This window comes from Dermacentor albipictus, chromosome 2 (assembly GCF_038994185.2).
Source record: "Dermacentor albipictus isolate Rhodes 1998 colony chromosome 2, USDA_Dalb.pri_finalv2, whole genome shotgun sequence".
Classification (NCBI taxonomy): Eukaryota; Metazoa; Arthropoda; class Arachnida; order Ixodida; family Ixodidae; genus Dermacentor; species Dermacentor albipictus.
In genome coordinates this window covers 191,485,318-191,502,125 of record NC_091822.1, presented here as the reverse complement: position 1 = coordinate 191,502,125, position 16,808 = coordinate 191,485,318, and the positions used below count along the sequence as shown (strand labels likewise).

Below are 16,808 nucleotides of genomic sequence, written 5' to 3'. Positions count from 1 at the left end.
TTTTTCCGCTGCTTTTACCATATCTTCGAGATTGCTGATGATATTATCCTTCTTATCTTTTAGTGCATACTTCATGGTTTGTCCTATGCCAGGTTTCTTTTTTACTGATTTCAGGCTGCGTTCATTTTTTACGGCTTCTTCAGTCTTTCTCATGTTATAGTTTCGAATATCAGTTATTTTCGCCTTGTTGATCAGTTTTGACAGCTCCGCGAATTGCGTAACGCTGTGCGGCCGCCAGTCCCATACAACCGCGTAGAGCGCGGGACTCTGCGATTCTAGACGTACTGCGCTCACTGCGAAAGGTTAGAAAAACACCCACATTAGCACAGCAGAGAAGTGGCTACGTGAGGCAGTTCGAACGATAACTGTAGAAGCGTCATTCAAAACAAGTAATTGTTCTCCACTTCCGGCGGCCTTTTCTCTACTTCCTTTTTAAATAAAAAGATGTTGGTCCATAAATATTCACATAAACAAGGGTTAACTTTTTTATTATTCGCTTTTGCTTGGAGCTTGATTGTTACCTTGGCTCTCTCCCTTAGTAGATCGCTTAGTTTCTCAACTCCTTGCGATTTTTGTTTCCGGTTTCCAATTTTTCACGAAAAGTGCTATACAATTAAGGAAAAACAGACGAGGTAACGGGCGACAGTCATCTTGCTTATGGGTTTAAGGGTTATTGCAGGGTTTCATGATGGACGCTCTTTCACATTATTTTATTTCCCACCTTATCTTACCCATATCACGTGTATATGGTTCCGGGCATCTGCCAGCGTCGCGGCGAGCCGTAACTCAAGGAAACAATGAAGCAAAGGGATAAGTTAAACGCAATTGGCGTTTTCTCCGGCCGCAACTCTTTCCATGAGAGTACAGACCAGCTGAGTAACAGCCGCATCCCTCTCCTGGTCCCAGGGTCAGCCTAAACAAAGAAGGTTGAACTAACAAAAGCAACAGCTTTGCGCGTGATGGTTGAATAGATGGTGACAACTGAACGCATATCGAGTTAATCGCGCGGGTGCGGAATCTACGAGAAAACTGTCCTTCACATTACAAGAGATGCCGATAACTACCACCATGTAAAAGGAGTGAAAAAGGCAGCATAATGCTGACCGATGAACAGCTGCCAAGTCTCAACATTGATCTGGCGGCGCTTTAGAAATGTGTGAGGAGTGGTGGCGTGGGTGGGGCGGGGGGGGGGGGGGGGTATGCCACTTGATTTCGGGGGGGGGCCCGGGCCCCCCCGGGCCCCCCCCTGGGTACGTGCCTGACAGATCCTATTGCCTTTCAAGCGCAATAAACACTGGTTGTTAGTCAGCGCTGTGTCTGTCGTCTTCACTTCGTCCTGTCTGAAGCGCATTTCGATTTCCTTCTAATGAGGCATCATTCAGCGCAGTTCAGCAGACTCTTGTATCACATATGGTACGTTGGGCTTCGTGGGGTCAAACGAACGAAAGAGTGCGTGCACTTGTGGACAATCGACACTCCGACTCGGTCTACGCAAATTAGTTACACGCACGACACGTGCGTACCGATGCAGTTGCGCGGTCCAGCCGAGAAAGGCACGTAAGCGTACGCGTGCCGACCGACGCAGTTCTCGGGCAGGAAGCGCTCCGGACGGAACTCCTCTGGCTCTGGGAAGAACCGCGGATCCCGGTGCAGCGAGTACATGACGGTCAGCAAAGTGCAGCCGCGAGGGATGCGGTAGCCCACTGAAAGCGATCGGAAGAACATAACCAGAAAGCACGATCAGACACAGCGACAACATTTGAAGATTTTTAACTTGTCCGTGAACCGCATGCCGTTCGCGGAAAACCGTCGACGGCAGTAGAAAAAGTAGCAAAGCTGGCAGATACATCTTGCGAAGACTTGTGCAACTGCAATGCGTTTGAAACATTTCTGTGCTGCATGAGTTTTCTCGTCGAAGGAAAATTATAAGTGCACATTAACGATTACGTCTGTTCAAACTTCTTTGCAGCACCACTTGAGTAGCATATGCTAGGTTACTGCGGTGTTAGTTTTGTGTGTCCTTTGTTAAAACTATGCGTCGCGAAGTGTGTCGTTAACAGCGTTGTTGTTGCCGTACACTTTTCCGGTAACCCGGTATTTCGCAAACAGTATAACATGTTCACGGGCAAGCTAACACTCTCAATAAGAGAGTTTTAACTTGTCTGCACGTGTGTTCTTGTTGCAGAATATCGTGTTACCGGAGACTTTTACGTGAGTATAGACGCATTAGTGGCGTCTTGTGGCATAGACTTCAACCAAAGAGGACACACAGCTATTGTTGCATTAGCCCGCCGTGTTCTAATTAAGTGCTGGTGCAAAGAGCCGGTGCCAACATATTTGTTAACAATCAGTCCCTCTTTAAATTTTATTTGACGATAACACTCGCGTAACAAAAAAAGTTCACCCACGTGATAGTTGGACAGAGCGTCACAAGGTGTCGTTACCTTGCAGCTTTACAACTGCCTTTTACGCCTCCGGTAATCCGTGAACGCTGGGAAGGTTAGGGATAAGCCAAAACTCCTTATTGATGCAGTTCCTGCATGACGCAGGGGCTGAAAATTTCCCTGTTAGTTTTTTTGCTTGCGATAGCACGATAGCACGTTATACTTTAGGTTTGAACAGGTTTGTGAATAGTCTTGCCTAAAGCATATTGCGTGTGATACGCGCTTCCAAGATTAAAAATAAGGAACAAGTTGATATGCAAAAGCAAGTTCTACTTATTATTTGGGCGGTTTTGTGTAATGTCGTGGGGAACCATTTTGTGTAATGTCTAATTGTGCAAAAAAAAAAACAACAGAGGAGAAAGCCACAATGCGGCGACAATTTAGGTTTCTTCATTCCACTTGCCGCTGTGATAAGCGACCACGTCTGTTGCTTTCTGCAGGCAACCGAGATCAATTAATGGCGTGAATTCCGAAACCGATGGCTGTATCGCTGCCCTGTCACTGCAGCGGCAGCACGCTTAGTTAAAAGCGTTATTCATTCCCACTGTTTTGACTAGTGAGATGTCTTTGGGATGTTCGGTTTTATCCGAAGATGTGGAATTCACTTTGCTCGTGGAGGAGTAAGTGAACGTGGGGCTGGGCTCGATATCCAGTACGCTTTACAAACACGTTTATATTTACGTATTTACGAGCAAATTCAAAGTAAAATTTCATGCTGAAGTTGTAGCAGCCGATCACTCCCGCCGTCCATCGCTTCTTTAATGTCCTTCACGGTCATTGTTCAGTCACTTTCCCCAATCCGGCGTCAGGTGACCGATGACATCAGGTCCCACCAATCCGGAGGTCGGTTGCTCTGTCCCTCTGAAGAGAGCTTTTTCGGAAACGCAGACACATCACTGCGCACTAACAGGGAAAGGGAGGGGGGGGGGGGTACGCTCACTCCGATCGTACACTGACTCCGGTCCCGGCGTGGACATTCCAATTTGGGCGGCTAAAAAACACGAAGGCTAAAGCTGCAGCAATTAGACCGCTCGTGAAAAACGCATGATGGCACACAAATCACCGACGTGACAGAAGCGATAGCTGAGTGCACAATACGTATTTGCCGTATGGAACGCACTGAAGTACGCAAAAGCACACGGAATCTTTCACAACATGGCGCCAAACGCCACGCGCATCTATTTAGGACAGCCGTCGTCTGCTAGCTGCTAGCGCTTGCCCGAGCAAAAATTTACTGACAACTCCAAATGTTGGCGGACAGTCCGCGACTTCCGGTCCATGAAAAACTCGATTCTGGCAGCCCTCGTATTGGTGGGCTGAGCTTCCGAAGCTGTTCGAGAAAATCGAATCTGGGAGAGCAGTCCCAAGCGGTACGGAACTGTCAGGGACTGATAATCGAAGAGGCCCATTGTTTATCGGTAAACGCTACCTGCTAGATTTGGTGCCAGCAACCGTGTTCCCGCAACAGGTCATGGTGCCGTGTTGCGCGGCACCATGAAGTGCCTGCGCGGAGCCGCCATGACTTGCACGAGGAAACTTACGGATTTCGGCGTCTTCGTCGGCGTTCCTGGCCATCACCGGTACAGGTGGGTATAAACGATGGCTCTCCTGTTAGTGTGGAAGAAACGAAAGAAAAAATATACTGAGGGAATGTCCCGTTAAACACAAAAGACAAGCGTCATAACATGTGTGTACATATACTCGCGTTGGCAACATACAAAGCAACGAAAGAAAAAAATATACTGAGGGAATGTCCCGTTGAACACAAAAGACAAGCGTCATAACATGTGTGTACATATACTCGCGTTGGCAACATACAAAGCAACGAAAGAAAAAAAATATACTGAGGGAATGTCCCGTTGAACACAAAAGACAAGCGTCATAACATGTGTGTATATATAGTCGCGTTGGAAACGTACAAAGCAACGAAAGAACCTTTATTTTTTCCCCTTTCTTTTTTCCCCTTTGTTTCTTCTGCCAATGGCACAAGCAATACCTCGTGAAGTCGCCTTCATTAACCGCATAAAACACGTAAAGTATCACGCGGCCGCTTTGGAGAAAGTGGGCCTTCCTATCAGAACGTCGGCCAACCATCTGAGCATATTACGATGATTTAACCTTTTTGTTAAGCGTGCAATTAGATAAAAACGTAGTATAATTTATGTCGCTCTCTGCAGTGTTCCCAATCTTTAACTTGCTAAGCGCTACTTTTTCTGTGTGGCAGCACGAACAGACCAGTGAATGGTGATAGCCTCTCAGCATTTCCATTAGACCCAACTGCAATCTGGCTGCTGCTACCGAGACCCCCCCCCCCCCCCCCCCCCCCGCGACTTATTTCCAGAGCAACCAGAAGCACGCATAACCACTGCAGTGCAACCACGGCGAGTGCTTCGGTACCTTGATGACGCACTCCAGGTAACGCATCTCCTTGAGGTCCTCCACGGTCGCCGCACGTTCGACGTCCTCCCCGAAGATGGCCTCCAGTTCCTGATAAACTTTGTCCTGTGCCTCCTTATACAAGCCCAGCAAGTACAGCGTGAACGAGATGCCCATCGCCGTCGTGTCGTGGCCCTGCGACAGCAAAGGCGCGCTTGAAACAACGTAGATTCTTCCACGTATAAATCTCACCCAAAACAATACCGCGCTCACTTAATGTCGAGGATGAATGCATTGACAATACAAAATAAGCCTTCACCAGCAGAACTCCTGGATTTCTTCGCTCGCTAAACAGTTTGCCTTCGGTTTGCGCGCCTTCGCCGCCACTCATCTGTTCAACGATTGGCCAACTCTGAACTTAGGAAACGCTCTTAGGCGCGAACGGCTTTTGAATACACGTCCTCATCGGTTGCGCGTCATTCAGAGGAAAACTGTATTTAAGTGGAAGTAAAATACAAAAAGTACACAGTTGATCACAGCGGGCGCATTTTCGCGTTCTAACACCACCATTGGCAATTGGTTGTAACTGCGATCCACCCCCTCCCCCTCCTCCTGCACCGAATACGCTTGCATTTCCACTTTATTCAGATTGAAACCTTTGGTGCCTCTGTTTCTGTACTTTTCACCCCCTTCTCTTTTCCACGCTGTACCTCTCGCAACAACTGACTTCGTCTCTGACGCTTCTTAATCTCCTATTTTGCGCTTCCTGGCAACCGGAGACTGGAAAAGCCGCACTATCGAGAGCACTGTCCATCTCACCTCGAACATGAAGGTGTCCACCTCCTCGCGGATGCCTTCCTCGGTGAAGCTCGGATCCCTCAGGTGGCTCATGAGGAGGATATCGAGGAAGGCAAGCCGTTTTCCGCCGTAAGGCCGGCCCACTTCCTCTTCCGAGGCCGCGATAACCGGCGGGTTTTCCAAGTACTCGCTCTTGCGGGACTGGATGATCTAAAGGAGGACGAGTAGGTCTCGCGCTAAGCTGACATCACAAGATCCCAGGAAATTCCTCTCAATGCGATGCACGCACGTCACGCTGTGTATACCTACAACAATTGTCACTGCACACGCGAGAGTATAGCTGTCGCGGAACCGTGGAACGGAACCTTTAAGTGGGCTTCTGTACCACTTTCGCGACACTCAAAAATTTGTACATTATAAAGAACTGTCCTCACTAGCTGATATAGTGTCATCCTCTCACATATGTAACGTATGACACATATGACACGAAGGCACAGGGCACGTGCGAACTTTTCCCTCCGGCAGGCGCCCGGCTGCGCAGCAGACTTGTGGTTGGAGACACTTGTGCGGGGTGCACTAGCACATAGGTACAGCCGGCTATTGCAGTTGGAGAGCCTGTTCCCTTTAACAGGGAAAAGCACATGTCAGCGGAGCATCAGACAATGCCTCAAATTGCACGTTCACGGAGTACAGGAAATTGCGAGCTACTCTGTCATATTGTAGCCAAGAAGACGTAAAAATTAAAAGGGTGTACTTATGAAGTTCCAAGGAACTTTCGCTCTACGTATGCCTGACAGGCCAGACCAGAAACAAAAGTCGCCGTCAGAGCGGTGTCTACAGTGCTCAATGATTGAAACGCGATAGTCGGAGCGCGTGGCTGCCAACGCATTTTGTGCCACCGCTTAACGCTGTAGGCACACCACCAAGCTGAATAATTATGCGATGAAGTCGAGAGCCTGTGTGACGCATTGTGACTGCACTTAGTTCCCCAGCGACACCCGGCGCTCTCCGGTAGCGCAAGAAAGCGCTGGCTGACATGCGGTCCGAGTATCGCGTTTCGGCGGCTGAGCACTGTACGTGCAATATTATCGGAGAACGGCGTCTTACGTGCGGTTTCTGAGCAGTGTCAACGTAAGTAAACAACGAATTAGGTGTAACCGGAGACCGCAATTACATTTAGGGAGGCATACCCGTTCGGTGAAGCGGTGCAGGTAGTCGACGTTTCGTTTGACATTCCACCCCGTAGGGTTGCTGAAGAAGAAGGCGTCGACCCACTTCCAGGGGCTGACGAAGCGCGACAAGAACGATCCTGACACGCTGCGAGAAAGATGAGAAAGTATTAGCGACGCATTCGCCGTAAAGTGAGCACCCGACAAAGAGCGTTGATGTCACGTGATGGTGCGTGTTTGAGCCTTTCTACATTTGTAATTCCTTCGAAATAAAATATGTTGGTGCCCAGCGCCCGTTATGTCCACCATGTTCCTTGTCATGCCCATTTAGCGTAATTACCGTGTTCCAGCAAACAACTCTCCCAGCTTACAGCAGTAATTGCTAACACTAAGAGTTGTGAACAAATGATACAGGAACGCTGATGTGCGAAGATAGCCCATGCGTTGCTTTGATATGATCAATCAATCAATCAATCAATCAATCAATCAATCAATCAATCAATCAATCAATCAGCTTATATAATGCTTCAATATTCAAAAGCGTGCCGGGTGTACGGAATTCTGAAAAAATACCCCTAGAAGTATAGGCACCGATTGAGGACCTCGTCTTTATGAGGACTGAGTGCTTTGGATGCTTCTGAGGTATCTGATGCTTCACGCAACACACTCTAGGCTAATGGCTATTCCCGCCTGGCAGTCTATCAATCTTGCAGTAGTAACTAAGGCACTGAAAGCAGGAACAATCGATGTCGTGACCAATCATAGAGAACGAAGCGATGACACAATAACACAAAAAATATTACCCTCTCCGTTACAAGGGCCGGCCTCCTTTAAAGAAATCCTGATTTGACAGTGAATTTATTTAACTTGATGGCAAACTCTTCTCCGAAGTCTCAACTTATACCATAGCCCATAACATGAGGTCGGTCACGCTTGTTCACATTTTACCAATTAGAAGAAACGAAACTCGACTGCAGTAGATCTCAGATCCGGTTTGTATAGGCTCTCTGATCTATTTATTCGAATAGAGCCAGTTCAAAAAAAAAAAAGAAAAAGACGGCGGGTGTGACTGACTTACACTTTAACTGCTTTCACATAGGGAGAATCATTGTCTTCCTGGGCGTTCACTGAAACTCCCATGGCAGTCTCTGTAAATAAAAGAAGGCGCGTGCTGAAATGAAATGCACCTTGGTTGCTGTGTCGCAAAATGCACTTCCACAGGTGTGGCTAAATTCTGCTCAAAGGCGTCAAGGCCAATTTGGGAATTTTAGAGCTTGCTTATCTTTCACACCAATGTACTGTTAAAAAGTTCGTTCCTCTTTTGTTTGGTTGGCTGGCACGTACTAGTACGTCAGTGTAGCACGCTTTAATGCGTTTAGCATTCTTTGGGAACTAATCGCAATTTGTTGTGACTGTCTAACCGTTTTCGTGGGCCGATCCAGAATATAGTAGAATGTAACACAGCGGTGATAACCGCGTGGTGGTACGCCAATACTGTACCAACATGCGGATGTACCGGTGATAGGTGGCACGGTGGTACGGAGAGCGTTCATGCAGTCTTTCCTCGTGACAGCTATAGCGTTCTGAGGCGCTATCTTTGATAAGCTGCACCTATGGTCGACTACGCAGACGCTGTCGTTGGAGACGCTCCACCTGACCGTTTGCTCCCAGAGGTAGTCGCAGACGCTTCAAGGGGTTCCGAACTGTACTTGAAGAAGTGGCGCTCGAAATACCGGTCGGCTTCAGCGTACTGGTGCGGCACGGTTGTAAGGGGAGCGCCGTCCAAGACACACAGTGTAACATAGTGCCACAAATAACCACCTCCCAAAGCACCGGCGCTGGCTCTTCATAGTGATTTTCGTACATATACCCCTAAGCGCGGTGATCATGCAAGCTGTATAGAACAGCAGTGCTACCCTATACAGCTACGAATTGCCGGCGCTGTAGCTCGACAAATTGGCGTTTGCTCACATATTCAGGTGGCCTTAAGATCTGTCAAGGTGGTCCACTTTCTCAACGTGTCAGCAGGACAAAAAATTAACAGCCGCTACGCGATCATCATCAGTGTGCGGACTGCGTGGTTAACATAATGGAAGCTACCCTTGGACCGTGCACACTTCAGCATTCTGCAAGGACAGTCGTACGTAACAAAAAAAATGGCTGTGGCTTAGGTAAGGTTAAGCCCAGGATGCGAAGCATACTAGCCTTTATTTTAGTTGTTGAACCACTGTTTAGCCTGGTGAACTGCTGTTGCGTGGCTATATTTGGTTCGGCTAGACGAAGAAACAACTCATGCATTACTGCTTCGCCTTCAAGAGTGGAACGCGACAGCGTTCCCGTCGACCCGCCAAGGGGTGTAAGAAAATGGGCTACAGGGCAGCGACTACGCGCCCCGCATTGGACGCGGTGAGCGTCGAGCAAAGCAGCGTTCGGCGCGGCAACGAAATGTGCGCCTGAGCAAGAGACGCACGCCTTAGAAACAGCTCGTTTCTAAGGCAACACCGCATTCACTAGAGACGCTTTTGTACCGCTTTGAAGCATCGTACTCGTGGCTCAGTGGTAGCGTCTCCATCCCACACTCCGGAGACCCTGGTTCGATTCCCACCCAGCCCGTCTTGCAAGAGTTGAGCCAAAGCCACTTCTCCTCTGTCGTGACGTCACGGTGTCACGTGGTTTCATGGCGACACCGCCGCGCCTGAGGAGCTGGGTTGAGCTCTCGTAATATGCTTCGCATAAAAAAAAAACGAAATCGCAAAGAACGAGGCACGAGTGCGCGTACCGCAGACGACGTCCAGCGTGCAGCACGACACGAGCGGCACCACGTCCAGCGGCGCCTGCTGCCGCTGCGAGAGCGTGCGCAGGCGGTTCGAGAAGGCGCGAGAGTGCTCCACCATGACTGGCACGAAGTCGTCCAGCAGCTTGAAGTGGAAGGCCGGCGTGAGCAGTTTGCGACGGGCCCGCCACTTGCGCTTCGGGCTGCATCAAACGGCGCGTTACTTAAGCGAACGCGTTCGTTCGTTACAGGCGTTCCGTTCCGGTTTAATTGCTGCTCTGCGCAGTAGTAGTCGCGATAGCGCGTTTTTTTGTGGTCCTTGTTTCTTCGGCGTTTCATCTATGCTATTCTTTAACTGTGCCAAAAAGATGTACTGGCTCTCCCACTTTCACAAAATTTACCATTTTAACTTGTCAAATATGTACTTAGCGAGTTAGCATATATTCTTAGCAGTTAAAGAAGAGCGTAGATGAAACGCCGAAGAAACAAGCAAGTTCTAATGACACAAATTTTGCCACCCGGCTTCGCTTCAGCGTGATCATCAACTCGAACTAGATGGTGTGTTCTGTTCTGTAACACAAGGGTTGCAGTGAAGAGATTGAGGTAGAGAGTACCATGGCTACTCTTTTCTGTATAAGTTATGCAACAAAATAAATAAATAAATAAATAAATAAATAGATAATAAAAATTTTCCTAATAAAGATAAAGCCGCGACGGAGAGTCCACTTGGCGTCTGTCTATATATGCGCTTTGTAGATGCTCCCCGTTTTCGTCAAAATATTTAATTTCCAGCTTTGTTCCCGAAGCAAGCAATTCACAGAACCACCCGGTCGACCGCCACTGCAGGGTGGGCTGGGCTCGCCTTACACGGGGCTCATCTTACAAGGGTTTTAATGTGGTTGAAAACCAGTATTACCTCGGTTTCAAACATGTGTGGATCATGAAGGCGGCCTAATTGACTATGTGGATGTGCTGATTCTGGTACTGCTATCACATCGCGTATGCGCTATAAGGTGTAGAATGGGTACCTGCCAATATTTTTCTTTGAGTGTGTACTGTCAGTGACTGCTTCTGGCGATGGGCTTTTATTCTGAGTGGTGCACAAGGTTGCTTTGTTTTTTTTTTTTTCAAGCACAGACACTGCTAGACGTGTATTGATTGTACAAATGTGCTTGAATCTGCGCTGCGCGTAACGTTAAACGTTCATTTTCGGCAAGCGTGATCTGACACCTTACGGCTCTGACTGAGCGTATTATTTATTTATTTATTTATTTATTTATTTATTTATTTATTTATTTATTCTCAAGGTCAATACATTACAGAGAGGAGTGGGTAAGACACACAAAACAAGAATGGAATGGGATAATACGGTTATACAACGATTCCCTTGATGGCAGCTTTGAAGGCATTTGTATCTGTGATTGAAGCAATGGGGGCGGGAATGTGGTTCCAGTCGGAGTTTTTGGCGACAACAAATGAATTAAACTAGAAATTATTGCGGCGATGGGGCACATCAACTTTGTATTGCTGGTCAGTGCGTTGGGAACTATACACGGATGGTAAGAAAAGCGAGTCACGTAGGACAGGGTTAAAGTGATACATTTTATGGAAAAGACAGAGATGGTAAATTTTACGAAAAAGTGAGAGGTCACGCAAACTCAGATGATTTCACTAGAGTGACGCTAGCTGTAGCGTCCATATTATAGCTTGCGTGGTAGGCCTCGCTTGAATTATTTGACGTTTCATTCCTTTGTCCTTATTTTCTTCCTCTTTTCTTTTACGCCCTTTCCTTGCAACTTGAGGTATCTTTGTTTACGTCTGTGAGATAGCGAGTCCTTCGGGGGCCAACTTTTCCACGTTTACATCATGCAATAAACATCAAGCACGCTGAGGCATTTGGGATGTGTTTTGTTGACCTCTACGAAGACAACTCTCTCGCCCCGTTCTTCCGAGCTTGGTCACCGCAGAGACCCCGAAGCTGCTCGCCTTTTATTCTTCATCGATTATCTGACGGGTTGTCATGTGTAAGCGTGACGTTCAGGTACATTGATATGATGGCCATAGGGATATCACCAGCAGGAAATAAGGCTTCGCTCAATGAGGGTCAACTTAAATGCTGCGTAGGCGCCTAACTGGTGGCCTAGAGAGTCGACGCAACGTCCAGGCGGCTCGCACAGTTTTCAAGCGCGGCACGTACACGCAGCTTCGCGGCTTGGGCTGCGTTACTCGGATTGTTCGCGTCACCCCAGGAGGCCTTGCAGTAAGGGAGCAGCTGGGTTCAACGACCGGTTCTCTCCAATATACCCGCAATTCTTGCCCGCTTGTCAGCAAACACGTCGCATTCGACGCACCTGAGCTCCCGTCGCTTCGCACCAGATGAAGGCGGTCAGAGCCCAAATTTCATAAATACCTAAGACAGACTTCGAACCCTATAACGCCTGGAACGTTCTAGGCCACCGGCGTTTGCGAGCTTCCACTGAATACGTTAGCAAGAGCTATTGGCCGCGAGATCGACCTATAGGTGGCAGCACCGTCGCCCCGTTTGTGTGGATGTCTCGCCCGTGCGGTGTGTGGAAGTGTAGGGAGCTACTGTTTTCATTTCGCGATTCTGTGCTGCGTGCCCGCAGAAAACGCTTCATTTACCATCGTGAGATTCTGTTTGGTTCGGCAATGCAGCACATATTGCTCAGAGCCAGGGATAAGCTTTCACTACTATCCCGTTGACGCGGCACGTCGCCGAGAATGGCTCGTCAGGCTGCGGAACGGCAAGGCCCCTTCCGAGTATGCGATGGTGTGCAGTAAGCACTTCGACGATGGTGCGTTCAAGCGTTCGTTGACGAAAAAGGATGGCGAGTAGTCCAATATGATATCACGTTTGGGAATCCAAATCGGCAATCTGGGCATTAATGTTTGCTGCATGCGTAGTTGCTGTGTGGTTGCTGTGCGTGTGAAGATCATTGCAGTCCGCGAAAGTTCGTGTCGGCGTGGCCTGGGATGCCAGTAATGAGTTGCCTGTGCTTTTATATACTTCCGCAAGTAAATTAACCGCGTGTCCACGCATGCAATTTATTCTATAAACTTCATGCGCCGCCTGCACAGTGAATTCAAGGTTCGCGCTCAGCTGCGAGTCCGTTTAAACGACCGTCACCGAGCGTGACTAGTTGTCACGTTTTTCGTTGTCTTTCCTCAGCCACGGGAACTGTTCTCCGTGTTCAGAAGTGTAAAAACGAGCACCGAAACACGGCAAGTGTGTACGCATGATCTCGTACAGATTAAACAGTGTCGTTTCGCGAGCCAACAGCGGATGGTCCATTAAGCGATGAACGAACATGCGCGAGCGAATTTATTGCTACTGCTCATATTGATATATTTTTTCCTGTCTTTTATAGGGGGGCGGAAAGAATTGAAGCCCGATGCACTGCATTCAAGCACCACTGCAAATTCAAGTGCCTGCATGCGAAAGTAATTAAAGGGATCTAATGATTATGATACAACATAAATTATACGTTGCATGCTTTATTTGAGCTTCGTGCAACGGTTGCAACTGGTTATAAAGCGACTCGAAAACATTTTACAATGGTAGTAACACTCTGAAACTAACTCGTGATTTTGTAGGTCTGGCTAAAAACAAAAATTGATAAAGTAACTTAAGTTCTCTAAATTTATCGCATAACGTAAACACATCGCAAATCAGCGAGTCAGCTTAGTGTGATGTAATGTAAACAAATCGCGATACGCGCCGCGACCAACTACATCCGAACAACTTGAGGCAATACTTTACCCTGCAGGGCATGTGCAGTTCAATTCTGCTATTTTTGTCTCGTCGGTCAAATTCAGGTCGACTCGGTGTGGGTCTTTACTAAGCGCGGACGATTGCAGCACGAATGCGATAACGTGCACAGGACCGCCAGAGCAGCAGGCGGAAGCGACGGCACTACACTCAATGATGTGGGCCGCCGCAACGACTTGGTCGCCTTCGACGAGACACCTGACACCGTCCCTAACATGGTTGAGAATTGTGCTTAGAGGCAAGGGTGCTGTAAAACGGAAAAAGAACGCATGTTAACCTCACAACACGTTGACAGGAGACGAGCGCACATGGTGTGGTCGCGTTAAGCAAATGCTTTTCGCATCAGTACACTAAAAACGTACAGCGATTTACTTTACGAATTTCCATAACAAAAATGAAAGAATAACAGGTTGAGAGGTTACTAACCATCGCACAAACCATCCTCGACAACATCCATCGTGATTTCGCGAACTACGATCGCTACACACTGCGGCTGGAGCCGCGACGGGCCGCCGGCATCCACACTTGGGAGCTTCGTCACCTCGCCGCTAGGAGCCGACTCTGTTCGATCTCGAGGCCAATAGCTATCTGCGGTAGGGAGTCAACGCTCGCTACTGCAACTGTTACGGCTTTGCACAGGAGATGTGCAGGCTGCGTATTTGGTTTGGCAACACCACTCGTTGTCCATCCACTCGGTAGAAAAACAGCGCTGAACACTGCACAAGGAACGAGAACGCGCGGGACGCAGCGCATGTCTTCTTGTTTTTCGCCCGGTGTTTGCCATCTGTTTTCTCCCAAACTGTGTAGCACCTAGTCGCGCTATCTGCTAGACAGCGATGTCTCTCTCGTGGCTCTAACGGCTCGTGTCACTTGGCTCCGAAACAGTTCGGCGTCGCTCGCAATACAGAAATGAACAATACGCAGTTTAGCGCCACTAGCCTTATTAGAGAACCGCATTAGCAGAGCTATTTTCCTGTTTTTGTATCGCCTTCGCACGCCGTGGTATTTTATTCATTATGAACCGACCAGCGTAAGAAATCTAAAAACAGGTTCATTCTCACGAAGTACCTCGGTCGCGGTACTTATTCTAAACACAGTAATAATGATGGCCATGTGGGGACATAATGCCTCGTAATGCATAGAAACGTGCACTAACCTGGTGAGCAGTCCCGTGCCAAGCCATGAATTCATCAGGCCATAGAGCAGGGCTTTGTCCAGAAGCGTGTTGCTTTTCATCAGGGCCTAAAAAAAAGATATATAAGCGGTGTTAATGAACATGTACTAGAAAGTTTTTTTTCTTTTTTTTTTGCCAGTCCCAGGGGCCGAATTCCCAAATCTCTCCGCTCGTAAGTTCTCTTTACTATTGGCCGTCCGTCTTCGCTAATAATGTGCCCAACATCACGATTGATTGGCACCTGCTATTAAGAAAAGTTTTATCTCAATAACCGTCTTTTTTATGTGTGTGCGTGTTTGTGAATACAGGTCCAGTTTCTTTGCATATGCACGAATTCTAGACATTTCTGGAAATAACTGATGCTCGGCTCTACCACCATGCGGTGCATGATCTTCATTGCGACCAGATAATCTTTAAGAGGAAGCTTTAGCTCGGGTATATAGTCCTATATCAATACATCTAAAAGCAGAATTCGTTTTTCTCGGCAACCACTGCACCAAATTTGACGAGGCTTGTTGCGTTTAAAAGAAAAACTTAAAATCTAGTGACTGTTGGTTTCGAATTTATGATTTAGGCCGTCAATTTTTATTAAAGATTGCAAATATCGCAAATGTTCAGAAAACGAAACTATCAAGCTAACAACTCTGTAAATCATCAATGAAAAAGGATATCATAATTATGTGAATTGCATCTAATAGTACCTCTAACGCGGACAAAATTGATATGTTACACATGAATGTAAAATAATTCAGTAATATCTAAATATAGCTTTTGAAGAGCCCTCGTACACAACGTAACAAATTCACGTAAGATAAAAATTGACATACCAAATTGTTCCGCTTTGAATGATCTGATGGATGCCGTTTACAGAGCCGTTATACCTGTTCCTGAAGCAGAGCTAGTAATTTATAAACTTCGCGCTTCTATTTTGTTCGAACTTTCAAAGTTTTGAATTTTCTTTCAACCAAATTCAGGCCCTAAATCAAGATTCGGCTTCCAACAGTCACTATAATTAAGCTTTCTCTCTCAAATGCAACAAATATCATTAAAACCGGTCCAGGGGTTATCTCAGAAAAGCGTTTTTGCGTTTTACATGTATTTGAATGGGCCGCATCGGAGTTTGGCCCGAGCTAAAGCTTCCTCTTAAGTCTAAAATTTCGGCGATGACACAAACAGTGACAAAATCTTTCTGCTCACCCAATTTACCTCTAGCCACCATATCCAGTTGATGCATTTGATCAGCGACGCGGAGAGAAATAATAGTACCAGTGCTTTTCTTGCTACAAAGCTACGCGTACATCTGCGACCGCAAAACCGCTGCGCTACCACGTGGGCGAGCGTTTACTGGTATTTACTGCATCAGAAATTTCCCTAGAATTTTATAGATGAAATTTTGAGTGTTAAGCAAAAAGTAACAAGAAAAAAAAAGAATAACAATTGAGCACGGAGGAAGAATACCACTGCATACTTGTTGCGCGACAAGTTGTGTTATTATAGCCTGATGTCTCTGTGATAAGACATTCATGAAAAGCGCGTTTCAGTGCTCTTTCAAGTTCGCCGTCACCGTATAGTGGCGTCGGTTGTTCTCACAGAAGGCATCTTTCTGTGTTTCAAGGTAATCAGCGCACAAAGCCTCATTGCATAAGCAGTGCCCCTGCACGCCTGCGTCGTCTATAGTAGAAGTATACGAATAAATTGCTATTATTTTCTTATTAGCATTAGTGGTTCATGCAGAGGCCACAACATGCAGTACGTCTCTGCTTCACAGAAAACTTTCTGTCGTGATCTATCTCGCCACTATTACCAAAACAGATAGGTGACATACGTACTGAAGTCCAAGTGCATAACGTGCTATTGCACCAGAGCGTGGCTTCGCATGACCGACAAAAAAAAAATAACGTCAAATCACGAAATTGCAGGCACTCACCTCGACTGCCTCAGCCGAGCAGAGAAAGACGATGGGCCAAACTCCGATGTAGACCTTGCACAGGGCGAGCTTCGTTGACTGCACGATCCGTGTGAAGCCTATCACGAACTGTAGGGCCACTGCGAAAGTGTGGTTGCGCCACCACGCGCCGAACGTCACTCACGCGAAGGCGGATTGTGTCGGGCCACTGGTGCGACAACGTGTTTACATCACAACACGTAAGAATGGAAATCACGCGAACATGGCACAGGGGCAACTTAACGCTGTACTTGTGTGCGTCGTCCCTGCCCTATCTTTGTTGTTTTTGTTGTTTCTTAGCTATGCTATCAAAGCACAATTCATCTGTGCTAAGGAGAA

The 16,808-nt window shown here is 47.4% G+C and overlaps 1 protein-coding gene across 1 annotated transcript in view; it reads right to left on the bottom strand.

Moving 5' to 3' along the window:
• The window catches only part of LOC135898480 (cytochrome P450 4V2-like), a 50,680-nt gene that overhangs the window by 6,398 nt on the left and 27,474 nt on the right, over positions 1-16,808 (bottom strand). The window contains exons 2-10 of the mRNA XM_065427412.1: positions 16,452-16,570; positions 14,507-14,592; positions 9,567-9,763; positions 7,866-7,935; positions 6,809-6,935; positions 5,640-5,828; positions 4,842-5,015; positions 3,986-4,052; positions 1,524-1,703 (exon numbers count right to left, since the gene is read on the bottom strand). Of these exons, the coding sequence (XP_065283484.1) occupies positions 1,524-1,703; positions 3,986-4,052; positions 4,842-5,015; positions 5,640-5,828; positions 6,809-6,935; positions 7,866-7,935; positions 9,567-9,763; positions 14,507-14,592; positions 16,452-16,570 (1,209 nt within the window). The remainder of the gene's footprint in view (positions 1-1,523; positions 1,704-3,985; positions 4,053-4,841; positions 5,016-5,639; positions 5,829-6,808; positions 6,936-7,865; positions 7,936-9,566; positions 9,764-14,506; positions 14,593-16,451; positions 16,571-16,808) is intronic.